At 43.8% G+C, this 27,503-nt stretch overlaps 1 protein-coding gene across 1 annotated transcript in view; it reads left to right on the forward strand.

The window, feature by feature from the left end:
* The window catches only part of HDAC5 (histone deacetylase 5), a 61,784-nt gene extending 41,061 nt beyond the window's left edge, over positions 1–20,723 (forward strand). The window contains exons 12-25 of the mRNA XM_018552748.1: positions 2,291–2,423; positions 3,089–3,222; positions 4,542–4,662; positions 6,563–6,612; positions 12,186–12,293; positions 12,800–12,855; positions 13,108–13,195; positions 13,309–13,428; positions 15,599–15,696; positions 17,123–17,241; positions 17,810–17,943; positions 18,033–18,117; positions 19,817–19,964; positions 20,621–20,723. Of these exons, the coding sequence (XP_018408250.1) occupies positions 2,291–2,423; positions 3,089–3,222; positions 4,542–4,662; positions 6,563–6,612; positions 12,186–12,293; positions 12,800–12,855; positions 13,108–13,195; positions 13,309–13,428; positions 15,599–15,696; positions 17,123–17,241; positions 17,810–17,943; positions 18,033–18,117; positions 19,817–19,964; positions 20,621–20,660 (1,434 nt within the window). The 3' untranslated portion in view covers positions 20,661–20,723. The remainder of the gene's footprint in view (positions 1–2,290; positions 2,424–3,088; positions 3,223–4,541; positions 4,663–6,562; positions 6,613–12,185; positions 12,294–12,799; positions 12,856–13,107; positions 13,196–13,308; positions 13,429–15,598; positions 15,697–17,122; positions 17,242–17,809; positions 17,944–18,032; positions 18,118–19,816; positions 19,965–20,620) is intronic.
* The last annotated feature ends 6,780 nt before the right edge of the window (positions 20,724–27,503 follow it).

Below are 27,503 nucleotides of genomic sequence, written 5' to 3' on the forward strand. Positions count from 1 at the left end.
AAAAAACTGATATTTAGGCCTCATTCACACTAGAAATAGACGACATGTACAGCTCCGTGCTGCGTGCACTGCCGTATCGGGCAGCTCCTGGGAAGGACAAGTGCTATGTGTGATTAGTACACAGCCCCTGTCCTTCTCTATGGGAGTATGCGGCCGTACTCCGCCCTACGCTCACCCACAGTGCACGTCCGTGCGGGTGTCAGTACTCGTACGCTGACAGGATAAATCCTGTCTGCGTCCGAGCCGGGACACCCGCACGGACCTGCACTTGAGGTGAGCCTAGGGCGGCGTACGGCCGCATACTCCCATAGAGAAGGACAGGGGCTGTGTACTAATAACACGCAGAACTGCGGTTTATTGGCAAAATGTACAGACTTTTAGCTGTTTGCAATGAACAAAGCAAACAAAAGCAATTGAAATAGGTCATCACAACGAATGTTTCAAGTGGTTTCCCCAAATTCAACTGAAAATGCAACTTCTAACGACTTCTGCAGTCTCAGAATGATTCTGCCCCCTGAATAGAATCCTTCACAAGAGCACACATCTGCAGAACAGGAGTTGTCTCAAGCTCACATTATGCAAGTAATCAAGGGCTTCATAAATTGCACCAGATGTGCTTGAGCTAGAACACATGAAATACCTGAACTGGCCAGGGGTTTGTTGAGTGCCACGTTCTACTGCATGTTAGAAATATGGCTAAATCAACAGACTGGTCAAAAAAGTCAAGAGAAGAGTTTTCCTATTGCGTATGTCCATTTTTGGTGGGTGGTAGCTAGCTTAATCGCCCCACAGTCCTGAATCTCATTGAAAGCCTTTTGGCGGGATACCTGCAACTCAGCAAGACTTCCTTGCTACAACCATTAAAGGGACTCTCACTCTTTTTTTAGAATGCAGCAAGAGGAGACATCATGGTTTTAGTAGGATGCAGAGCTGGGAACTGCATGTGGGATCATTTTACCGCCTCTGAGAGGGGGCCTGGAATGATAGAAAGAAGGGCTATCTGGGGTAAAGATGACCCAGCACCCAGTCGATATACACTGAGTGGTCAGATTATTATGACCACCCCATCAGTACTTCGTTGGGCCACCTTTTGCCTTCAATCCTGTGGCGATTCTTCTTGGCATTGACTCCACAAGATGAAAAGAGCTTGGACATCTCTACCCCTTCCCCTGAGGCGAACTAGCAATAGAAATCTTGTGTGTATGTATAAAGGAGGTTTTAATGTTGTCGTCAGTCAATGTCACACTGAGGTTGTGTTCCAATTCAGCAATGGTCTGTATTTTTTATAATGGCTGTCATTAGTAGTAGATGCTTCGCCCAGTCTTTTATTGTTGGTTACGCTGTATTAAGGTAAGTTGTTGTGGATGGACCCAGCCTTTAAGTATCACATGGGTAGTGAGCGTCTTTACGTTTTACTATCTCACATGCCTATTAATGATACTACAGTCAGTCCAAGCACAGTACACTTCCTGTGAAAGGGTGACCGTGCTCTGCCTCTGTCTCCCAGTTGCTCTTCTTTATTGTTATCCTGTCATATATACTTCCTCTGGAGACTAGAAGCAGCCATACCAATGCACTTTGTGCAGGCATATCCCATCATTGTCACCTGCCCTAAGCAATGACATCCAGCTGTTGTTGGAGCCCATGCATGTAGACAGAAAGAGGCTGAAGGAGATCAGCAGCACGGAGCTGAATAATGCATGGAAAAGGTAAGAATAGTATTTTGTAAGCAACTAAACTGTTTATGATACACAGGGGGAACAATCAAAACTGGAGCAAACAGAATCTGGAGCAGTTGCTCATGGCAACCAATCAGCATCTCTCCTCAGTGTGCTCAGGTAAGATTTGAAAATGAAAGAGAGAAGTTGATTGGCTGCAGTGCAAATCTGCTCCAGATTTTGTCTGCTCCTGTTTTGATAAATTCCCCCCACAGTGCTTTGGAAAGCTAAATGGCATCCCGTAAGGTTTTAGATCTGTTTTAAAGGACAGTTGTTTCAAAAATGAAAGTGCAATCATAGGTTCCAATATGTCTGCTACCCTCCTTGCTGCCTTGTCTTCTAGGCTGGTACACTTCCCTAATAGGTGGAGTTACTTTATGAAATGGTGAACATCACAAAGCCATCTGTTGATTGGGGGCATTGAAGGTCACCTGTGTGATGGGTTGAAATGGTTTTTAGGATAAACAGGTGTTTACATGTTTCTGCCACAATTGCTCATGAAATAGAAGTCTTCTATAGATAGGCGTGAACATTACAGGAACTAGTCTAATGTCTTCTCCCTGCTTCTCCAGCTGTTCCCAGAGGCCCTCCCACTCTATCAAGGCTCTCTTCCTCATTCGGCCTTAAGTCGGACCCAGTCTTCCCCGGCAGCTCCACTCAGCTCCTGCAGTTCCGAGTCACGACGCCGGGTCCTGAGCACTACAGGTCAGAGTTCATATTTCAATTCAAGTCTTTTGTCAGCAGAGATACTCTAAGACAGTCCATAAACAAAAATGCCTAACCAGGACTTCATAAGATCACTTTTACACCTGACAGAGTGTCCACTTTAGGGATGCACCGATACTTTTTAGATACCAGTGCCGATACTTGGCATCTTCACGAGAACTACCAGGGTAGCAATAACAAAAATGTATCAGTACTCGTATCTGTGAGTAATTGGACAAGTATCAGTACTTATACTTGCCAAAATGATATTGGTGCATCACTTATATATATTTATAAAAATTAAATCATACATTAAAACAGAGATGCACAAATCCCAGGAGCTCCGTGTGCTCCTTACAAATGACAGCGGCCTCCTAACTTTTGAATTGTTCTCTAGTCTAGTCTTGGAGCTGGAAAAGTATCTGTACTTGTACCGAGTACTGTACTTGGTATCTGTGCATCCCTAGTCCACTTGTGGTGTATGTAGGCAAGAACATCAACTGCACAGGGTAGGGTTTCTCAGAGGTTTTAAAACATGGTGCCAGCTTAAAATTCTCCATTCTGTCTGGTCAAAGTCCTATTGGTTAGAGATCTCCTCATAGAAAAGTACTGCCATTCAACATTTCTAAACATGCTATAGTTGTCATTTTATCCTTCCTCCCCAGGCTTAGTCTATGACACTCTGATGCTGAAGCACCAGTGTACATGCGGGGATACCAATAACCACCCAGAGCATGCTGGGAGAATACAGAGTATCTGGTCCCGACTGCAAGAAACTGGTCTCCTCGGCAAGTGCCAGGTGAGCCTTTGCTGTTCTTGACTTTGGGTAGAACATATCAGTGCAATAAGAGGAATGGAATGTCTCGTTGAAAAGAATGATGCCACAATAAGAGGGCACTCAAATAATTGTGTGTATCTAAATGTCAGTGTAAGTATTATATACAGTGAATATGGCTGTAGATAGACTCACACTCTCTCTATGGGGGTTGGACGTACAAGTGTGATCAGAAAAATGGTATATGAACTTAAATACCTGTAATGGCCAAGCTACAAGTTCATGTACTGGTGTTATTGAAATCCAACCCGGCCAATTAACTTTCTTCCTAAAAATGATCCACAAGCCAAAGACATAACGAGCATATCATAATCAGCCAAAATTATTTTGTCTATACAGTATGTTCTTATACGCACTATGGCCATAGATTGGCCCAGCTGTCCAATGTTGGCTTGCTTCTCCAGACAACTTTTTTGACTTCCTTGTGGGGAAAAGAGGCTATAGCATAAGAAGTCAATAAACTTTTGCCAAGGGTGTCTGCTAAGCACACACAAAGCCCATACAGATCCAGATCATCTGCAGGCTATGCTTGTGTCAGCAGGATCAGATGACCACCATCTAATGTCTACAGGAACCCCAAGGTTTGCCATATGTAGGCAGATCTCCAAGTGCTTTCAATAAATTATGAGACATCTGCTGATGTTTGATACGACTGATATTTACTCACTCCAGCCACAACATTTCATTCAGCTAATCTGGTTTTCTTTTCACGCATGGTCACAGAATAATCCTACTTCCTGTTTGGAAAGGGGAATACTCCTTAAAGACCCTCTTTAACCAAAACAGATATGCTTGTGTGGTAGACATTGACATAAAACACCAGCTGGATCATTATATCTCTCAGGGAGACCAATGGTGAGATATCCTATTTGTGACTGACCACCACTGCCAAGACAAAGTCAACTGATGGTGTCTCCCAGGTGGAATCTTAATGCAAAATCAAAAAATACTTTGGAAACCAAACTGTAAGGCAATAACCCATACACTGTGTCCTTGTGAGAGGTGGCTGAAACACAAATTACTGTGGTGAAGTTCATGAAGAAGCTGGTGGGTAGCTCAAGGCAGCAACTAAACTATCAGATTTAGACAGAGCGGGCTTTGAATTTATCAACAGGGGGAATGTTTACAACCAGGGCCACAGGCTCCTACTCAACCCTTTTATTTCTAGACTAAATTACTCACGTTGTTAATACAAATACAACCAGCCTAGGTAACAACGAAGGATTATAAGTACAATTTAACGGGTTATGTTTGCTAAGGGTCACGTAAGTTTCTTGTCACAGCGCGTACGAGGAAGAAAAGCCACTCTGGATGAAATTCAGACAGTTCACGCCGAGCACCACACCCTGTTATATGGGACCAGTCCTCAGAGCCGTCACAAGCTGGAGAGCAAGAACCTGCTGGGTGAGCAGCTGACTGTACAGGCTGAGATGTCTGCTGAGAGCCCTATGGGAGCTGTAGGACCAGGGTGGACTCGTGATCAATCTGGGGCAATAAATGAAGAATTGGGTAGGGCATAAACCAGCATTTAAAGATATGTTTATGTTTTACATGATTTAGAAATAAGCTACGGCCTAGAACAGTATATATTAACCCCTTCATGACTGAGCTTGTTTTTAGTTTCTGTTCGTAAATGACTGACACACTTTTGACATTTTTGCTGTGTGATTCTTCCACGTCAGTAATATACTTTCTTACAAAGTGCACCCACACATATTATATATTGTTTTTTAGAGGACAGATAGGGCTACATATTTATATCACATATGTGCGTCTAACGCCTCACTTAGGACAAATAAAATATAAAAAAAGAGGAAAAAACCGTTTAAAAAAAACACTTTTTTCCCAGTTTTGATTTGTAGTATTTTTTTTACAAAACCAGCACAGCTAAAAAAATGCAATAAATACATTCATTTATTTGTCCCTTATTTTATTTTATTTTTTACACAATTTTTTATTTTTTTTACACTTTTCACTTTTTTTTTTAACTTAAAAATGTTATTTTATTTATTTAATTATATCAAGCAGATTTTGTGAATTAATCTCACTGTTACTGCATGATAAATTAATACATTTTTGGTTATTATCAGGCTGCTTCAAACTTCAGAACAGCCGATAATAAGTTAGTGACACTGATCCTGCAGCAGTTCAGGATTCAGCTGTTACTAAATGTTTTCTGATTGTTGCAACAACGATCAGCAAACAAACATTCTTCTTCCAGGAATAGATACATTGTAGGAATAGACACATTTTGTATCTATTCATGAAAAAAAAAAAAAAAAGCCAGTATAGCTTGAGAGAGATATCTCTCGATCTATACGAGCTGTCAGAATGCCGGCAAAAGCCGGCATCTGTGTCCGCTTTGCTTTGACTCTCAGACACCCGATATTAAGGTATCGGGTGTCTGAAAAAGGTTAACCCTTTCATTAATGAATGCCTCTGTAGTAAGGGCATCCATTAATGAATGTTAAAAGCTGATTCTCAGCGATTAACAGCCCTTTAAAGCAGCAAATAACTCGTCACGTACAGTGTACGTGACAAGTCATTTGGTCCCTTTGTGGCTGGACGTACAGTGTACGTCTCCCGTCACGAAGGGGTTAAGGAAGAGTGAAGTGCCCCTTGTTTTATTTCCTTGACCTACCTATAATTATCATCTATAATTTCAGCCTTGTCTTATTTTGTTTAGTGTTGGACTTCATATGAGTTTCACTGATGTATAATTGAATTCTAGCCTAAGGACTAAACTGTGTGCCCTATTTTAATCCCTTACTACCACTGTCTTTAACAACTTGTTATCAATCACCTTATTAGTCTAGAACAGGGGTAGCCAAACTCCGCCCCTCCAGCTGGTGTCAAACTACAAATCCCATGAGGGATTGAAGGATTCTCACAGCCACAGATATGACTCCCGGAGAGAGATGCATCATAGAATTTGTAGTTTCACCACAGCTGGAGGGCCAGAGTTTGGCTACCCCTCGTCTAGAACCACGTTGGAGATGTTTAGTAGCTCTTGTTACTAAAAATGCTAGCTATTAACCACTAGGAGTAGCTGTTGATTAGTACACAGATGGAACAAATGGCTCTCTATGGAGTAAGCTACACCAGTACCATGCAGTAGAATCTTGTAGTGACCAATCTCACATTATTGAAGCATTGTGCAATAGCATAGAAAAGTTATGTTTAGTTTTTCAGAATGTCTAAAAAATAGAACCTTCTAGTAGTTTATCAGAATGAAGAACTTAGTAAAGAACATAATAAACCTTTTTTTCCATCATTTGAGCACTAATCCTAATTTGTCTTGTAGGACCTCTTTCTCAGAAGATGTATGCAGTTCTGCCCTGTGGAGGGATTGGGGTAAGTTCTGAAATACAGATGAACACTATATAGTCAAAAGTTTACTACCACCTGACCATAATACCTATATGATGTTGTTAGCCATCTCCTCCCCAAACCATGTAACATGTGTTAAAAATACATCAGCATATACTGTAACTATGGGGGTTATTCACAGAAGAGCCAAAGGATCGCTTCGGCCACCTGAGCCATTCACAATAGCCCCTACAGCAGCCGAGTAGCTCAGCAGAGCCAGGCGCATATGCTTCGTCTCAGCTGAGCCATAGTGAGAGCCGAAGCATGGAGAAAGGTCGGCCAAAGGGTTGACTGTTCCCCATGCAAATGACAGCTGGGCGGAGCCAGCCGTGGCACGCTCCGCCCAGTTGTAATGACAGATCAGCGTCCCCAAATGACCTGGGGACGCTGATCTGTCATTAAACAACAACAGGGCGGAGCTGGCCGGAACGTCACGGCCAGCTCCGCCCAGTTGTTGTTTTTTTGTGCCTGGGACCTGATAGAAGACTCTGGCAGGTGCCGGTCAATAGTAAACAGTTGGGAAGAGTTAGCGGTGATGTCACCGCTAGCTCCGCCCCAATTGTTTATATTTTGCCGCCATCTGTCAGATTTGACATTATGCAGCAGGAGTTTGTTACGTGCGGTCGGGTCAGCATGAATGGTTTTTTTAAATGATTATTTTCTTTAATAAAAATGTATTCATTTCTTTTTTTTACATTTATTTAAATAATTTTAAAACATTTTTTTCCCCATTTATTTACATTTCTTTCTATTCTGCTCACTACCTCGGAGCTGCCAGAACTTCAGCTCAAGCGATCCAGATGTTGGATCAGCTGAGTCGAACTCCTTCTGCACTTTGGCTCAGCCGTACATGCAGAGCATGTTCGGCTAAACGAAGGCAGCCGATGTACGGCTGATTTTTATAGGCTGCAGTACAAGGCTGAAGTGAATAGCCGAACACCTTCCAGCTCTCTTCACTTCGGCTGGGTTATTCACTCGGCTGCATTTGGCAGCTTTGTGACTAATCCCCTATGTCTTTTGAGCAGCAGATGGCGCTGTAGCGCAATGCTAGTCTATGCTAGTTTTCTATATGCATGCTTATATCATTGTTGCCACCTGTCCAGACAGTTTGGGTTTTGAATGCTGTGTCCGGGTTTCATGGCAGCAGAAACAAGATGTCAGGTAGACGGCCACAAGATGTCAGGTAGTCAGGTAGACGGGGCAACCAAAATTAAGATAGGGACTACTGCCCCCCCCCCACCGAAAATAGTCTCAACTGTGATATTTACATATGAATGGGGGGCACTATTTACATAAGCAAGGACTCGTTCTCCCCAAAAAATGTCCGCGCGTCGCTCGAGTGTGTTCGGGTTTTGCTTGAAGAAAAGGTGGCGACCCTACTACAGTGCTCATTGGAAGGACAGACTGGGAAAAAGAAGGGCACAGCTGACTTCTAGAGGCGGAGCCAGCTGTCACTTAGGGAGCTGGGGTGGATCCTAACAATTTTGTTGGAATCCTTCCCAGCTTCACCACGGCTCTGTGCTATGTGGCATGTGCTAGGCCCTTGTGCCAATGGCTTTCTGCCGGGGAAGTGATGGCAACTCAGCATATTGGTTGGCCAAATCAAGGCAGGTTCTCTTTGCTTTCAGCACCCATGTAAATACTTTCTACCTGGCCATTGATGAACTTCAGAAGAATAGTGAAGTGTGCACAGTGATTTGCATTCTGCGTGCTGTTGAAGTAGCTCAGTGGGTAGAGTGCTCATCTTGTACGCTCTAGGTGGTGTGTTCAAATCTGCATGTAGAGAGGTAAATTCTGTGATTTATGAGCCCCTGTACACTTTTTGTAGTCCCACCTCCAAAGTTGTCTTTAGTATATACGTTTACTGAGAAAGTTTGCACATGTCCAGGCCTTGTGGTGCATGTGGTTTGATTGCTGCTTTAGAATGCTGCAGGCCTTGGCTTGCCTGGTTTGAATCTCTTCTGTGGTAACGTGTTTGTTTTAGTGTTCAATGGGCTCAGAGAGCCAATCTCCATGATATAGGAACATGAGCAACTCATTCGGTTGTCTTCTGGTTCTGTGGTGCAGCGTGTAAGGCTCCTGGAGCCTGATTAAGTTGGTTGTGGGTTCAACTCCCACCAGTGAGTGCAAAATTGGTCACTTGAAGCAGGACCAAGACCACTGGGTTGTGTGATGGGTGCAAAATTGTGTGAAGACCCAGTGGAAGTGCTCAGAGCTTGAACATGTGGTGGTGACCACCACCTTCCTTGGGAAACTTCAAGTGGTGGTGTGGATCACCATACTTGGTGAAGTAGCTGAATGATCCTGTCCAAGGAAAGCTGTGCGTGGAGTGGAGTGGAGTGGACAGAGAGACCTGGGCAAGGTTTCTTGAACATTTCCTTAATTTTAGGCAAAATAATGCAGAAAACAATACTGGTGCTTGTTTTTCTGTGACCAACTTGCCGGGTCACCTATATCCCCTTGCCATGGTAAGGTCTTTGGCATTTCATTCACATGTCTCCCTGAACACCCAGGTCATATGGCTGGAGTCTACTTCACTGAGGTTTCATTCACATGATGCCAACCTCACAGTTCTTTGAGGAGCAGGTCCACTCCTTCTTTAACCCCTCACCAGGTTTTTGTGATGAGAAGTGCCCCTTCATGGCTTGAGTGTATGTCACTGAGGGTTCATTCACACGGTGCCAACTTCATAGTTCTTTGGTGAGAAGGTCCACTCCTTAACCCCTCACCAGGTTTTTGTGAACAGTGGATGCCTCTTCATTCACATGGTGCCAACCACCTCATAGTTCTTTGGGGAGAAGGTCCACGCCTTAACCTCTCACCAGGTTTTTGTGACCAGGGACACCCCTTCACATTCCACCAAGCACATTGTTGTTGTTTCACCCCAAACAGCCATTAGGTAGTTTGCTCTACCTTGGGAATCGAACACTTGGCCTTCAGATTCCACAATCGTCACCCTTCATGTGACTGAGCCACAGGCCTGGGTGCTTGAGTCTGTGAGCAGTGGTAATACAACTCAAATTCAACTGAGGTGATCAAGTAAGGTAATATAAATTGTAAAGTGCAGTACCACGTAGCAACCAATATGAACCGTACCCGGTAGGAAAGCTGATTGGTTGCTATCAGTTTCTGCACTTTATGTAACTTTCATAAATAAATCTGAATAGGTGGCCATCTGAGGATTCGAACTCACAACCATTCTATTAGTGAGATCGCCATCCTACACACAAGACCACTGCCTCAGATGGTGGGCGGGGCCAAAATCAGAGCTGTGATATAATGACATACCATATGATTGGCAGATTAATGGTTAAATGAATCTTGGCCTCAATGACTATCTCCCAGCTGGTAAAAAAAAAACCAGTCGCTTTCAAGAGTCCATTGCCATGGACCAAAGGACGCCATCTCAATCGCCTGCAAAGTTCAATAACCCAGAGCCACCAATATGAAAGGCTACGTAGTCTGAAAGCCAATTGGTTGCTACTGGTTTCTGCAATTTATACAACTTTGATAAATAAATCTGAAAGGATGGTCACCTGGGGATTTAAACTCTCAACCATTTTATGTTTATGGTCAGTAACATACACCCAACGCCACTGGCTCAGTTGGTGGGCGGGGCCAAAACCAGAGCTTTGATATCATTGCCTACCAGAAAATTAGTGGTTTAATGGCCACCCAGTGTATTTAATTGCTGCCGTTAGACCTAGGATAGCCTCCCACTTGGCTCAGTTACTTTCAAGAGTCCATTGCCTTGAACCAAAGGACACCATCTCAACTGCCTGCAAGGTCCAATAACCCAGAGCCACCAATACGATAGGCTACCTAGTCTGAAAGCCAATTGGTTAATAAATAAATGTGAAAATGTGGTCCCGAATGTGATTCGAACTCACAACCATTTTATTTTTGTGGTCTGCAGCATACACACAATGCCACTACCTCAGATGGGGGGTGGGGCCCAAACCAGAGCTGTGATATCATTATACACCATACGAATTGTGGATTAATGGTCAAACAGGGGTTCCATTGGTTTCCACAACTTTAATAAATAAATCTGAAACAATGGTTGCATGGGGATTTGAACTCACAGTCATGTTATCATTGAGGTTAGCAGCACATACACAACACCACCACCTCAGATACAGGGCTGGGGGTTAAAACCAGAGCTGTGATATCAATGCTTGCCATATAATTAGTGGATTAACGGTCAATCATTGTGTTACATTGCTGCCATCAGACCTAGACCAGGGTCCCACTTGGCCTCCTAAAGGCTCTTCCCTTCTGATTAAACTCGACTTTCAAGAGTCCATTGCCTTGAACCACAGGGCACCATCTTGACTGCTGCTTCCACAGTGCAATAACCCATAGCAATCCATATAGAAGGCTACCTAGTCGGAAAGCCAATTGGTTGCTATTGGTTTCTGTAGTTTATACAATTTTAGTCAATAAATCTGAAAAGGTGGTTGCACATGGATTAGAACTCACAACCATTTTATTTTTTATGTCAGCAGCATACACACAACGCCACTGCCACAGATGGTGGGGCGGCGCCTAAAACCAGAGCTGTGATATCATTACATACCACATGATTAGTATTTCTGGGTATTACTACCATCAGTACTTACTATTTTTTATACCTTTTTCTTCTTATAATTTTTTACTTTTTAATCACATTTCTTAATTTTATTTCTTATTATTTTTAAACTTTTTATTTATTTCATTATTTTTTTTCAGGGCTAAATGTAGAAAACAACTAGGGTAGGGTTGCCACCTGTCCAGGATTGACCCGGACAGTCCGGGTTTTGAATGCTGTGTCCGGGTTTCATGGCAGCAGAAACACGGACACAAGATGTCAGGTAGACCGGGCAACCAAAATTAAGATAGGGGCTACTGGACCCCCACCAAAAATAAAACTCAACTGTGATATTTACATATGAATGGGCGGCGCTATTTACATACAAATAAGCCGCGACTCATTCTCCCCAAAAAATGTCAGTGCGTCGCCAGAGTGTTCGGGTTTCACTAGAAGAAAAGGTGGCAACCCTAATGCTCTATAATGCTGTATTCAGATGTAATGTCCTTATAAGCAAGTAAAACTTAATTCAGCATTCCTCAAGATCTCAGTGCTTCATCTAAACACATAACCTACAATATGGAGTACCCCCTCCCCCCTACAAATTTGTAAAATACTCGCACCCAGATGAACGCTTCAGCAAAATTTGGAGAGGCCAAAATATTAGGGAAGGTCCCTCAGCAAAGTCTTGCACCAGGCCAGGTACCCCTCATGTGGAGGTGGTATCAGGTAGGAACCCAGAAATGCTTCAGGGTACCAGGCAGGTTGGGATATGACAGTACTAAGGACACGTTTAGGGTCCGAGCTTGTTTTATATTTACACTGACATGGATAGGACCCAAAAAACATCTATGTGACTGTTAAGTTGCGGAATGACATGATGATGGCAGTTTCTAACAATCTTAAAGCAGCAATACAAAACATCTGATTATTGTACTGAGGGTTTACTTGCTTCTTTGAAGTTTACCCAGTGTCTTTTGGGTGGCAGGTGGACAGTGACACCGTATGGAATGAACTACACTCCCCAGCTGCTGTCCGAACAGCCGTTGGTTCTCTTCTTGAGCTGGCATTCAAAGTGGCGTCCGGAGAATTGAAAGTAAGTCACCGATTGGGTGGGTAAAGCAATTGAGAGAGTCTCCATTCCTAGATAAGTTAAAAGTGTATATATAGCCAAAGCCTTGGAACCTTGTCCTGGTGATTATTGGGAAATCCAAGCTGTTAGAACTGTCACGAGAACAAGAGGTGAAACCTTCCAACAGGGACACCTGTTCTAGTAAAAACAAAAAAGGAGTTTCCCTCGCTCTGTTGGAATCTCCCCAAACTTCCTATTGTGTTTCCATGACAGGAAGTGAAGGGAAACCTCCCCAGTGGAACAGAGACAGTAAAAAACCTGACAGGGTCTAAACCATTACCTACTCTATCATTAACACAGCAACCTTAAAGTCGGGTTCTTCTAACAGAACGAGGGGTTCATTCGTTTTTATTACATGCATCGATCTTTCAGAAATTAGCAATAGTTATTCTTTCATTTGAATAGTTTCTAGAACTTTGCATCTTTTATTCTGGTGTGATTTCCAATGTCTGTATTTACACTTCCTACAGAATGGATTTGCAGTTATCCGTCCCCCAGGACATCACGCTGAGGAATCAGTTGCCATGTGAGTACAGGGAGGAGGGGTCCCATAATGAAGACCCCTCCTCAGTAATGGGAGATTCACTCCTCTTCCATCCCTGCTTTACCTCCTAAATTGCAGCTTCTTGTTACCTTCATTGCCCTGTTGTGTGTCTATCTTCCTTTGTACCTCATCGTCTTCTGTCGTCACCCCTTTTCCACCTCTGGATCCTTCTTCCCTTTGTCCCAGGTCACACTCGCCATCACTGACCCTCTACCCCCTCTCCTCTTCCTTTAGGGGTTTCTGTTTTTTTAACTCTGTAGCTATCGCTGCCAAATTGCTCCGCCAGAAGATGAATGTGGGCCGGATCCTGATATTGGATTGGGTGAGTTAGTGGAATTACGGTCAGTGGACGACATCCTTCTAGCGTAGATAAGACAGTCCATAAACTTTGCCATTAGGCCATTGTCCTCTAAGCAAACTCTATTTTCCTGGCAGGATATTCACCATGGTAATGGAACACAGCAAGCCTTCTACAGTGACCCCAATGTCCTCTACATGTCTCTCCACCGTTATGATGACGGCAACTTTTTTCCCGGTAGCGGCTCTCCTGAGGAGGTGGGTAAAGTTTTAGGGGCCCTTTTGTTTTTTAGATGGTGGAAGATCATTTTTCATTATTACGCGAATCACTCTAGAGGGCTAAAAGAGTGTGGGCAACCCTCCAAATGATTGAGTTTCAGTGTCTTTCAGTTTAGGTTACTGTTAATACTACAGCATACAAAGACATTTTAGACAATTATCCACTTTAAACCTTGTGGTAACAGTTTGGGGAAGGTCTGTCTCTGGCCCACCATGACTGTGCCGCTGTGCACAAAGCCAGCTCCATAAAGACGTATTTGGTTTGGAGCAAATTGAGTGGTCTGCACACAGCACTGACCTCAATCCTATTGAACACCTTTGGAATGTATGGAAACGCTAATTGCTAGGGGTGCACTGATACCGTTTTTTTGGTATCGAGTACAAGTACCGATATTTATTTTCTGCTACTCACCGATACCGAAAGTCTCATTAGGGAAGCCATGTAATGACTCCTCGCCTAGCTTCCCGATTAGCCAGGAAGCCGTCTCCATGCTCCCTCGTCACCAGGTGACGAGGAAGCATGGAGCTGGCTTTCTGGCCAATCAGGAAGCCAGGGGACAGGTAATAACTCGCTGCCTGGCCTCCTCATTGGCCAGCTTCCCGACCAATCAGGAAGCCGAGCGGTGAGTTATTACACAGCACCCTGCTTTCTGATTGGCCGGGAAGCCGGCTCCATGCTACCTCATCACCAGGTGACGAGGAAGCAGGTAGACGACTATCTGACCAATCAGGAAGCTGGGGGGAGAATCATTGATGGAACTTGATGGACCTGTGTCTTTATTCAACCTCAAATACTATTACCGGCTCCCCGGCTTCCCTATTTGGCCGGGAAGCCAGCTCCATGCTCCCTGGTGACGAGGGAGTGTGGAGCCGGCTTCCCGGCCAATCAGGAAGCCAGGCAGCTTGTAATAACTCGCCGCCCGGCTTCTGATACTGTAAGTTCCTGGTATCGGGATAGGCATCGGGAGCATTTGGGGAGTACAAGTCGTGCGATACTAGTATCGTTATCTGAGCGAGTCGGACCTTCTGATCCAACATCTGTATCTAACCACAAATTCCAGCAGACTCCAAAATCTTGTGAAAAAGGTAGAGGCTGTTATAGTTGCAAAGTGCTAGAGGCAGAGGGGCAACTCCATATTAATGGCCATGGTTTTTGAATGGGATGCCCAACAAGCCCTTATAGGTGTGATGGTCAGGTGTCCACAAACCTTTTGCCATATACAGCGTTCCTTACTGCTTGTCTGATATCTAGCCCTGATATTGATTCAGCAAAGTGTTGAAGGGTCAGTCATTTGCTCTGTTCTGCGCAAAGCAGAACAAAGTTTAATGTATGTCGACATTACTAAATGTTTTCCTTTGTTATAGGATGGTGGGAATTTTGGCCTGTAGGTCTCCCTGCTCCTCTGATCACCCAGGTCTACTATTTCAGTTTTGCACAGTTAAATCGCATTGTAGCTTTTTATATCTTTTGGCAGAAAACAGTGAAGAGATATCTTCTCTACTCTGAATGTGCAGTACCTTCTACCTTCCATGCAGAAATAATACCCTCACTTGCTTCTCCATACTGCTTCATGAAACACTGAAATGTCCGGGGGACTATGGGTGACTTGTTACAGCCTTGGCAGAGGTGTAGAGACAACCGACTTGCCGGGAGTCTCATGACTGGAACTTTTAAGAACAGCAGATTAGGCTATCCTGCTTAAAGTGCATGTCTGGGCAAAAATAAAACGTAATCAGTAGATCTCTGCAATGCATGGACATTTCTGCTGCCAACACTGCTTGGGAATTCAGTGCCGTAGAGGCATTGTGTTGTCATGTCAAACAGGAAGTTAGGAGCTCACTGGATTTGCAGCAGATCAACTTGTATTTTTCTGTACCTGTAGCATTTTTAAAGAGACAAAACACAGGGAAATATGCGCGTATTGCTGAGATGTACTCATTATATTCTTTAACCCTTCTGATTTCACTTTCCTTTGTCCAGTGAAGATGGTTCTTCAGGACGTTCTGAATGCACTCCATTAGGGTGTAGATTTTAGGGATGAGTGCTGGTAAAATTGGTCCAGTTAAACTCCTGGGAGATTTGGAGCTGTAAGTAAAAAAAAAAATGGTTCTTGTTACGCAGTCCAAATATCTAGTGTTTCTTTCACAGGTTGGCACCGGTTGTGGCGTGGGATACAATGTGAACATTGCATGGACAGGTGGTGTGGAACCCCCCATTGGGGATGCTGAATACCTTGCTGCTTTCAGGTATTTCCTTGTATTAAACAACTGAAGATATCAGTGCGTATCATTATCCTTATGATTGTGACCCAGAAAAGACAGAATGTGTTATATAGGAATATTAGCCAGACCTCCAGCATCAACTTTGATGATAGTTTTATACAGAGAGGGGAAGGGTTAGAAACTCTCATTAGTTTTCATTGCTGAATGTGTCCCTCATTGGGGAGATTTATTGTCACTTACTGCCTCACTGACAGGCTGATTGATGGGGACAACATATGGTTAGTTGACTGTTCTTTAGACTGTGTGGGGGCAAGACTGTAGCCAGTAGTCTACTATAATTTAAAAAAAATGCCCCAGCATCAGTAAACTTGCCCCGGTGTTGATGGTCAGAGGGAGGAGAAATAGTGCTGCGTGAGGGGTCAGGAAACGTTTGGTGTTTCCCTTTTCGTTGGTGTTTGTGAGAGGACTAGTGCCAGTGCCCCATCCTTGGTGTCATTGAGGGGAACAGTGAAGTGTCCCATGGTTGGTTTCATTAGAAGGAACAGTGCCCCATTGTTGCTGTCCTTGGGAGGAATAGTGCCCCAACATTAAGGTCCCATCATTGGTGGCATTAGAGAGAACATTATCCCATTGTTGGTGTCATAGGGAGTAACAGTCTCCCATCGTTGGTGGCATCGGAGAGAACAGTGTCCCTTTGTTGGTGTCCTTGGAAGGAATAGTGCCCCATCATTAATGTAATTGGGAGGAACAGTGTACCATCATTGGTGGCATTGGAGAGAACAGGGTCCTATTGTTGGTGTCATAGGGAGGAACAGTGTACCATCATTGGTGGCATTGGAGAGAACAGGGTCCTATTGTTGGTGTCATAGGGAGGAACAGTGTACCATCATTGGTGGCATTGGAGAGAACAGGGTCCTATTGTTGGTGTCATAGGGAGGAACAGTGTACCATCATTGGTGGCATTGGAGAGAGCAGTGTCCCATTGTTGGTGTCATAGGGAGGAACAGTGCTCCATTGTTGGTGTCATTGGGAGTGTCCTATCATTTGTGTCATTTGGAGGAGGAGTACCAAATTGGAGTTTAGTGGTGATTTGTATATGCTACATGTCACACGCTATTCCTATAGTGGCCTGGTGATGTCAAGGCTGTAACCATTGGGCAGCAGATTACTCTGCCCAACAGTGACAACTAAAGTATATCACAGGGGGCTGGATCTGGCACGTGAGCTGAAGTTTGAGGACAACTGGTGTAGAGTGTGCAAAATACCCATTTCAGTGCCAAAAGGAAATAAAGAATACAAACGATATAACGGCTCCTATCCCAGTGGACATATAGAAAATGTACAATCAAATATTTGTTATCCAAATCTTTGGAAAAACTTGTTGCGTAGAGTTTTTCGTGTGACGTAGATGAATCATTTTGCTAACTTTGCTGCTTTTCTGATTTTTCAGAACGGTGGTCATGCCCGTAGCTCAGGAGTTCTCCCCGGACTTTGTCCTGGTCTCTGCAGGATTTGATGCAGTGGAGGGCCACCAGAGCCCACTTGGAGGATACTCGGTCACAGCAAAATGTAGGTCTGAGTACAATCATTTGCATTCTTCCATCTATTCCTTCTCTTTTGGCCAGGGTCACGGCAATTATTGCTTCTGTTCTTCTACATGTCTGAGGCTCTCACTTTGATCCTGGCTAGTGACTCACTGATCTACAACAGGCATGCTGGCAGGACAAAGCAGACTGGGCAACTGTTATGGGGCCCAGAAGTACAGGGGGCCCACAATTGGCTGACTAGAGTGATTTATGCAGGTAGCAAATACATTTAGATGAAGTGATTGTGTGTATAGTTTGGGAACCTGCATACAGAATTGTACATCGCTAGAGGACCTTCCTTACAGATGGAGATTAGAGGGGCAGTGGGCCCCATCATACATTGTTATATGACTTTTAGTCAGTCTGGGCACACATAAAAAACTTAAATGATGACATTTATACTTTTATTCTGAATCTGAAGGCCTTAGGGCTCTACAAACCAGGAGCCAAGTAGCCAATGTACACTAAACCATGATTTTCTTACCCTTGGCAATGGGAACACATGAATGGTTCACCTTACTCTATGCAACTATTTCACATGGTTCTTGCAGGTTTTGGTCACCTCACGGCGCAGTTGATGTCTCTGGCGGGTGGAAGGGTTGTCATGGCTTTGGAAGGCGGTCATGACTTAACAGCCATCTGTGACGCCTCTGAGGCTTGTGTATCGGCTCTTCTAGGCATGGAGGTGAGGACGGTAGAGGGCAGTACTATAAGAGGGGCAAAATGGATGAGTTCTTGTTGCCCAGCTTTCTAACTTGTTCTCTTCATTTACAGCCTGTGCCATTCGATAACAGTGTACTGCAGCAAAGGCCCAACGACAATGCACTGAGCACACTAGAGAGAGTCATTGCTATCCAGAGTGAGTGATGGGACATGAGTTGTGGTTATATGACAAATGTAGATGGCTTTATGTGTATAGGGCTAACGGGGGTCCAGGTGGTTGGTGCCCAGTTAAACGTTGGGAACCCTAACTGAACAAATCAAGCAATTGTACAATGGGTACAGAAGCTGGCAGCCGCTGACTTCATGAATATGGATTTCTCAACTTCCTGGTTTGTTAAAAAACAAAAACCTTAAAGCCCCATTCCAGGCAGTGGTCATGCACTGGGGTCCCCTATTCTGGGCTGTTGTCATGCACTGGGGTCCCCTATTCTGGGCTGTGGTTATGCACTGGGGTCCCCTTTTCTGGGCTGTGGTCATGCAGTGGGGTCCCCTATTCTGGGCTCTGGTCATGCGCTGGGGTCCCCTATTCTGGGCTGTTGTCATGCACTGGAGTCCCCTATTCTGGGCTGTTATCATGCACTGGGGTCCCCTATTCTAGGCTGTTGTCATGTACTGGAGTCCCCTATTCTGGGCTGTTGTCTGGTACTGGGGTCCCCTATTCTGGGCTCTGGTCATGCGCTGGGGTCCCCTATTCTGGGCTGTTGTCATGCACTAGGGTACCCTATTCTAGGCTGTTGTCATGCACTGGAGTCCCCTATTCTGGGCTGTTGTCATGCACTGGGGTCCCCTATTCTGGGCTGTTGTCATGCACTGGGGTCCCCTATTCTGGGCTGTTGTCATGCACTGGGGTCCTCCCTGGACTGTATGGATTAAATACTTTTTTGGCTAGAATCCTCCTTCTTGCTCCCCTGGCAGTCGGCTCTCACCTACACTGTCTGACGCTCCGGAATGTGGACCTCGCTGTCCTCCTGTACAATGCAGGACTGCAGGTGCTGTAAACTGCTATAAACTGACGAAAACCAGAATTTATAGCAGGGGTGGGCAACGCCAGCCCTCAAGGTGTGCTTTGACTACAAATCCCAATATGCCTCTACCTCTGGGAGTCATGCCTGTAACTATGAGTCATGCAATGCCTCATGGGACTTCTAGTACCATAACAGCTGGAGGGCCGGAGTTACCCACCCCTGCTTTAGAGTCTCAGTTGTAACTTTTGAGGATCATTTATTTTGCAGCGCCTGCAGCTAGAAAGGACAGTAAGGAATTGATGTAAAGCTCTTTTGCTGCTTGTTAGAGATATGTTATTACGTTAATGTCCATAGCTTGTGCACAGGCTTACTTTTAGGCCTGTGATTATGTCTATATTATAAGCAGAGGTCCACCTAGGAAGCCACAACATCAGCACTGAACTACCTCAACCACGGAGATGCAGGGCTTTCAGATTGTAATAGAACCCTGCTTAATGTGTATTCCAGCTCCTCCGTGGAGCCAGGCAGACGAGCCTAGCTGGGGGTCTGGCTTTAATTAACATAAGAATAACACAGATTTAGATCACTGCTTGGGGGGAGAAGCAAGGTGCATAGATTGCAAGATATCAACAATTGTGGTAGTGATCAATCTCTGTGATTTTTAGGTGAAACCTTATGGAGGAGCGGGCCTAGGTGGGGCTGCAGTGTGCTACGTCCGGGTTAAATAAAGTTGAATGTGATCTGATCATTGTTCCGCAACAATGAATTGTGATAATGTCTTTCTTAATATAAATGACAGATTCTCTTTATTATGGGCCCTCAAAAGCAAACAGTCCCACAAGAACGTTTTTTGTTGGCTATCTCTTCCAGGAAAACACTGGAACTCCTTAAACAACATGACCGTGGGTCATTCCATTTTGGAAGCACAGCGAGGAGAGGCAGAGGAGGCGGAAGCTGTTACTGCATTGGCCTCATTATCAGTAGATACAGAACAAAGCAATACAGACTGTATCTCCAGGTAAGCCGGGGCAGTAGAGGCAGGAAGGGGCAATACATATCGACCAGTTAAAGGAAAATGTTTGCGAAGAGAGGCGAAGTGGTAAATGGGTGTTGTGGCACAGGGCTTGCCTGAACAGGTAAAAACCATGGTGGGTTTGTAGTAGGTGATAAATGGGAAGCTCTTCTCTGTCATTTACAAGTGAACTCCAAGCAAGCAACTAAACAAATAGCTGTCCATATATATGAACTGCCTTCCCTGCCAACAAATGTATCATTCTGTTCAGCCATATCCAGGCACATGACCTCCACTGCGTTTAAGCAGCACAGCTTGGTCAAGGACACACCCTTAGCCTTCTGATTGGGCAATAAAGGAACCATACTGCTCACTCGCATATCACTTCCTGTTAGCAAGCTCCAAGTGATAGATTGACAGCACTGTGCTGGCGGCAGAGTCTGAGTGGTTCCAAGTGTAGGTCCTCCCCCCTTTTCCAGTGCTGTCATTGGCCAGATCTTTTGCACACCGGGCTGCTTGTTGGTTAAAAAGTGTCAGGTGGCCTACAGATGGGAATTTGTAGGGTGCTCAAGGCTTGGCCTGGTAACGTCATGCCACATTAGAAGAAAACAAAAGACGATGTTGAGCTTACAGGTTGTAATTCAGCTTCTTTGCCATTACAGGCCATTGGAAGAGCCCATGGAGGAAGAGCCAGGTCCTTGATCTCCCCTCCCTTCCCTTTGGACTCCACACACCGCAATCCTTTTTTTAATTTTCCTTTCTTAGTTTTTGTTATGGTGATCGGTTTATTTTTTCTATTAAAACCAAGAAACAGAAAAAAAAAAAAAAACAAGAAAAAAATGAGAAAATATAAATGGGTCACATGTCCTGTGTCCAAGCGGGCAAGACTAGCACACCCACCCTTCTCTCTCCTCGGGACCCCTCACTCTAAGCCTACACCCTGTCTCTTGCTGCTGAGTCTGGTAATGCTACTGCTAATGTTCCATTGATTTGTGCCTCTTACACCACTGATATCCTCACAGCATCCTTTTAGTACTTCTGCCCTCTGTCTTAAAGTGGGCCTGATGTATACACACAGTAGAGGCAGCCACTTTGGGCTTTGCCCAATACCAGATGTCATCTGGGAAATGCGTTCTGATTGGGTAGTCTTGATTTATGGTACCCAAAGAGGGTGGGTTTTGTTACAGTGAGGCATGTTTTGCCATGGCGGAATAAAGGTGGGGCCTATCGTGCCAATATGTCTTATTATGAAATATTGGCATGAATGACGCGGTGGTTTCTAGTCAATTGATAGGCTATTATTTTAAATATTGGCTCAGGCCTAAAGATGGCGGCACTTAGACTGTGTAAGCACCAGGCTCACTTTACACGTTCATCAAATGGATTCCTACATTTGCTAAGGCCCGTTTCATTTCATCCAAAGAATTGTTGCTTTCAAATGTTACGCAAGCCACTAACTGCTGAATGGCATGAACAGAGTTTTTGTGTCAATTGTTAAGGGAAACTTGAGCTCATCAGCGTTTGGTAAGAAGGACGATCAAGTCACTTCAAGACGAGTGCGGGAATTCTCTCCATGTTCTCATATGTCCACCTGAAGGGTGACAGGGGCGGGCTGTGTATCAAAGTATAGCCACTTTTGCAGCCTTGTTTTTAAGGGTCAGGTTCCTCTGGTGATCTCCTCCTCTCGCTGCACACATCATTCTGGAAGACGGCATTAGTATGACCATAGAGAGGAGGAGATTTCCAGAGGAACTTTATGGAAAGATAAATATGACTTTGCACAGACTGAACCCTTCTCCTGCCACCTAACAATGGTAATTGAATGGGACATGCTGAAGATACCACTGCTCAAACACAGGCGGGTTTATTACTGAACACAAGCTGCACATAAAAGGAAAAGCGTGGAGTGTTTGGAGGTGTACACCTCATCTACAAAGTACTTACTAACCATTACAGCTCTTATCTCTATGGTAAACCTCCTGTATTGCTAACTTATGATACTTTGTTGATTTACATGGCCAGCTGGTGATCAGATCAATATTGTTTCGGACTATGAGCAAAATTGGCAAGTTAAAGCATACTACCAGCAGTCCCAGTTTAATTCTACCTATATGCAGGTTGCTATTCGGTTGTATCTATTGCATATTTTAAGTGAATGTGGTGGTTACCATACAGCGAGTAAACACCTATGTCATGCAAAAAGAGTTTTTTTACACATCGTTATTGATTATATTTGTCACCAAAGGGTCTGTTTCTAAACAATTTGCAGGCCGTTTCCTTCTATATGCTCATTGCAGATTGATGACTGAAAATAATGAAGCCACTGGATCTGCATAAAAGCCAGCCAACCAGTATTTCCAGGAGGTGAATATCTGTAAACGTTCATTTTTTCCAGACGATGCCAAAAACAAAGCTTCTTAATATAGTTTATTTTCAGGTCAAATGTATTGGTCATGTAATACTGCATTATGGCCATTAGAGGAAGCTGTGGAGCATAGGAAGTGAGTACTATCTCCATCTAGTGGCCATAAAGCAGTATTGCATCACAATACTTTCAACCTGAAAAGAAAATATATTAATTTTGCCATTATTTGCACAAAACAAACATTTACAGATATTCGCAGGGCCATTTGTTTATAAATAGACCCGCAAGTGTCAGTATAATACAAAGAATGGACAGCAAGGAAATGGTTATCATAATACATAGGCATTATAATTTTCGCGCTATGTATGCACGGCCATCTACGCCTCGGCCTGTCCCTTGTTTTGGTTTTGGAGAAGCTTTGCAGGGTTGGGTGTGTATAGAAAACAGAAGTTCTTGGTTGATGGAGGGATCTCATGGGGCTGACCATAACTGGTGCCACAGTATGGTAGGGAAGAGTGTTGTGCTTTCCCTAATGCTTCTCTAAAAACCTTTCCATGGTCAGTTTTGTGAGCTACTGTAATCAGAGGAAAGGGCTCTGCTCCTCTCATGATATTGACTAGTCAGCAGATGCTCCACAGGCTTCCCATTCCTCACCCGTGCCATCGGTATTGTCTATCATTACTAGCACCGGAGCTGGTAGAATATGAGACAGGGAGGTTCCACATCAGGGGTAGGCAACCTTGCCACTCCAGCTGTGGTGAAACTATAAGTCCCATGAGGCATTGCAAGACTCTGACAGCCACAGGCACCACTCCCAGAGGCATTATGGGATTTGCTGGAGTGCCAAGGTTGCCTATTCTTTTTTCTATATCAGCACTATATTTTATAGGTACTGCTATGATGACATAATGATTAACAATATGTAGCAATGACTTGTGACATGGTATCAATAGGAGATGATAAATCAATTCATAATTACAAATAAACTGTATCTTCCCCTTCTCTCCTGCCCACCCTGATGCCTTAAATACCTGAACAATAACGCAAGGCCTGAAGTAGCTTTGCTGCAGAAACCACTGCTCCATGGATTCCATGGTGGACAGTCCCATGACTAAATGCCTAGCACACATCATGCAGGGTAAGTCTAGTTCAGATTAGCTGGTCATGTGACTAAATACCTAGGCATTTAATCACTATGCGCTAAGGGATCCTGAAGCAGTAGTTTCTCCAGCCAGTGCACTTCAGTACTTCTGCTACTGCATATACTGTAGGTTTAAGGCAGTGGAATAGCATGGGCATGCGGATCCTATTTTTGGTGGTAGGGGCCATTAAAAGTGTTGAGTATGAATACATGGCATACATGAAAACAAGCAATAATTTGACAACATCATCTACTGATTTTAGAATTTCTACAGTTTGCTTTTCATTTTGTATATTATAATTATATAGTTTATTATTTAGTATATTATGGTTGTTTTTAGATCCTTTTTCAAAAGAAAAAAAACAAACAATTTTAACATTTTTATGGCATTACTAGTTATTTAAATAGAACCTAGATTGGTTATTTATGAAATCAATTGTTTAGAACATTTTTAGAAAACTTTTATACAGAAATGTTACGGTATTTATTTTTTAACAAAATCTAAGCTTCAGGGTGTATCTGTTAAGTGTCGCAGTGGATTTGTTGACCCCCCAGAACTGCTACCGGTTTGGACCGTTAGTTATTTGTCGGAAGTTATTTATCCTGTCCTGTATATGGCAATGGAGGAGAAAGGGGAGCCATGTGGTCCCAGGGAAAGCTATAGTATTTGGGAAAAGCTTTCCAAGTTGCCAAATGATTCCCTGAGAATGTTTGTTTGAGGGTGCTGGGCAATGGCCATATACACTTGTCAAATAATGGATTGGGTAATTGTGATCTAATGTCTATGTCCTGAAGTACAAAGCTTCCATCTTTCCTGATCTAGAAGTTCTGCTCTCAACTATGCCCTGGTGGTCTCCAGGACAGGAAGGATTGAAATGTTTCCATCTTTCTGTCCTGGAAGTTCTGCTCTCAACTATGCCCTGGTGGTCTCCAGGACAGGAAGGATTGAAATGCTTCCATCCTTGCTGTCCTAGAAGTTGTGCTCTCAACTATTCCCTGGTGGTCTCCAGGACAGGAAGGATGGAGAACCTTTCATCTGTCCTGTCCTAGAAGTTCTGCTCTCAACTATTCCCTGGTGGTTTCCAGGACAGGAAGATGGAAATTCTTCCATCTTTCTGTCCTGGAAATTCTGCTCTCAACCATGCCCTGGTGGTCTCTAGGACAGGACAGGAAGGATGAAAAAACCCTTCATCCATCCTGGAAATTCTACTCTCAACCATTCCCTGGTGGTCTCAGAGACAGGAAGGATGGAAAACCTTCCTAAAGGGGCCAGCACTAAAATGCTGCTTGCAGTCTTTAAAAAATAAAGAAAAAAAAGGATTTGGTTGGATTTCCCCTAAGCCCTCGTTCACACCTGAACGTTTTGTAGCGCGTTCTACGCTGGACGAACGCTCTACAAAACGCTCAAAAATATAAATCCCATTGTAGTCAATGGTCTCGTTCCCACCTTGGCGTATTTCTGCCCGTCCCTAACGCGCTACAAAACGGCCCACGCCTGAAAAGGTACATGTACTACTTTGGGCCGTTTTGTTGCGCGTTTCCATTGGGATACAGCCAAGTATCGCGAATCGCGGTAAAAAAAACGCACGAGAGACGCGCATATGCAATACGCCTAGGTGTGAACGAGACCTAAAGCATTGAATGTATTTAAAGTGATTTTTCTGATGTTGATTTCTCCGTTTTCCTTATAATGTGGGTAATGCAAACTGTATGAAGAACTGCACTCCAAACAACCTGTGTTTCTGCGTGGTATCACTCAGTAGTGCTCCGTGCCTCTGTGCTTCATGAAGTGACTTGAATATCGGACCGGAATATATCACGACCATGATATTCATGATTATGTTATATTCTCCTGATGAGAAAAAAACTTCTTAGAAGTTACCGTTTCAAAACTAACGTGTCCTCCAGACGCAATGAGCATACGCGAACGTCAACCTATACATATGAATGTGTGCATTTCATTTCTATGTACCACCGCACAATGCTGAAACCGGTTGTATTTACCATAAGCGTTTCTGTGTTAGCGTGCGCGTATACACACAGGTCATACATGTATTAATGGAAGATTTTTATCCCAAGGACCAAACTGAAATAACTATGAGTGTCTACAGAAGTGTTTCACTAATTGTTAAAACAAAGTTGTGTAATGTTTGAGAAATGTGCTGTTCCCCCTTCCTCTTTAGAACTAATTTTTCCGCCTCCCTCTCGAAATCATATATTATGTTAATAATAACACTGTTTGACTGCTATGCAAGTCAGTCCCTTGAAGGGGCAACTCCACTCAAAATGGTTTCCCCCCCTCCTCCAGTTTCTGGATAGTGGTGAAGACCTGGCAGGGAATAAAGCCCTGCCCTAGTCCACCCTAAACCTCATCCAAAATGAAGAATCAGGTAGTCTTTGGCTGGTTAGGTCATGGCTAGTGGAGCATGCTGGGATCTAAAGGCAGACATCACCTGAGTTGCCAGGGGAAGCCCTTCTCTGCTTCACTTTTATTTGGCCACAAACACTACTGCTGAGAAGTTTCTTTTTACACTAAAGACGTTATATGAAGTCGGGCTTATTCAGTAAGGCAACGGCCAATACCAAATGAAGATAGCCAGAAATCAAAATTGGTCTTTGGCTGATAATCAGATTGATTGTTCTGGGTCACTGTGTTTCGCTATTTGTCTTATTCAATAAACCATGCGGCCCGTTGGCAAACAAGTTCCCGTTTAATATGTTGAGACCTCATTATGGCGCAGCCACAGCCTAAGATGGCGGAACTAGACACTAATGTCATTTTTATTTCATTATAAAGTACAATTGCCTAGGTTACTTAGGGGGATGAGTATAAAGGGTTAAATGATTGAATTGGCTCCCATATATCAGACGATAAGGTTTACCCAGTAGAGTTCCTCTAACTGATGTTCACCAGATATCAAATCTCAGTAATGTTTGGGGTATTTATGACGTCATGTTTGTTACACTATTTATACTTTACATACTTTTTATACTGTTATGACATTCAACCGTTCTGATCACTTTAAGGGTCTGTGTTGATGGGCTTTGGACTTGTGTTGATGGCAAACTCTTCTAAATCATTCACAATTCATTGACAGGTGCATTTGACTTGCTTCAAGTGGGTTTTCCCTTTTCCATAGACTAATATGGGAATGCAAAACCTGCTTTAAAGGATCCAAAGCCCATTGACACTAATGAGACAGAGTGCCATTAAATCCCACCCCTGTGACCGTTCACCTTTGCCGTGCTACTCCACCGCCCTGTTGCTCTGTCAGAGTCATTGCACAATAGCTGATGCCTCTGGGTATGGAGGATCATGTGACCTTCTCCCAGCACGGAGCCATAACTCTGTGTAAGCTCTGAAACTATTCAACATGGAGCTTACACAGGGATATGACTGCAGAGCAGTGGAACGGCAGCAGAGTGCGGGAAAAGTGAATATAAGTGGGTCGGGGGTGAGCTTTAAAGTGACTCTGTACCTCTGACCTTTATGGGGAGATTCTCTTTAAGCATCAATTTCTATAGCAGCCTCCCCTCGTCCCAATCCTGCTCATTCATCGCTACACATGCAAAGCCTCGAATGCCTGCAAATGAGGCCGTATTGAGCCATGTGACTGACCCCCGTTTTTTAATAAATATGGCCTTCAGTAGAAGCAGCCCTTTTGTTAGTTGTGTGAATGACAATAATCATATCAGAGCTCCTCCTCTTTCTAGAGCTATTAACTTAACTCGGCACACTTATTACATGACCAATGTTCCCGAGAATACCCAATGGGCTTTCTTGGGTATACAGTCAGAGTAAAATATGGTGGATTTTCCTTTGTGTTGGTTAATATTCATTTTTTTAAATCATCCTTTGAGGGACAGAGCTCGGAAGAATTCTGAGACGTAGGGTTATGCTGCTGCCTCTAGGATAAATCACCTAGAGGCCGCAGCATAACCTTACATTTCAGAATTCTTCAGAGCCGTGTCCTTTAATGGACTCTGAGAAAAGGACAAACCCCTATTTTTTAATATTAATGTATTAAATATTAATATA

Source organism: Nanorana parkeri, unplaced genomic scaffold (assembly GCF_000935625.1).
Source record: "Nanorana parkeri isolate BGI_ZX_2015 unplaced genomic scaffold, ASM93562v1 scaffold96, whole genome shotgun sequence".
Lineage (NCBI taxonomy): Eukaryota > Metazoa > Chordata > Amphibia > Anura > Dicroglossidae > Nanorana > Nanorana parkeri.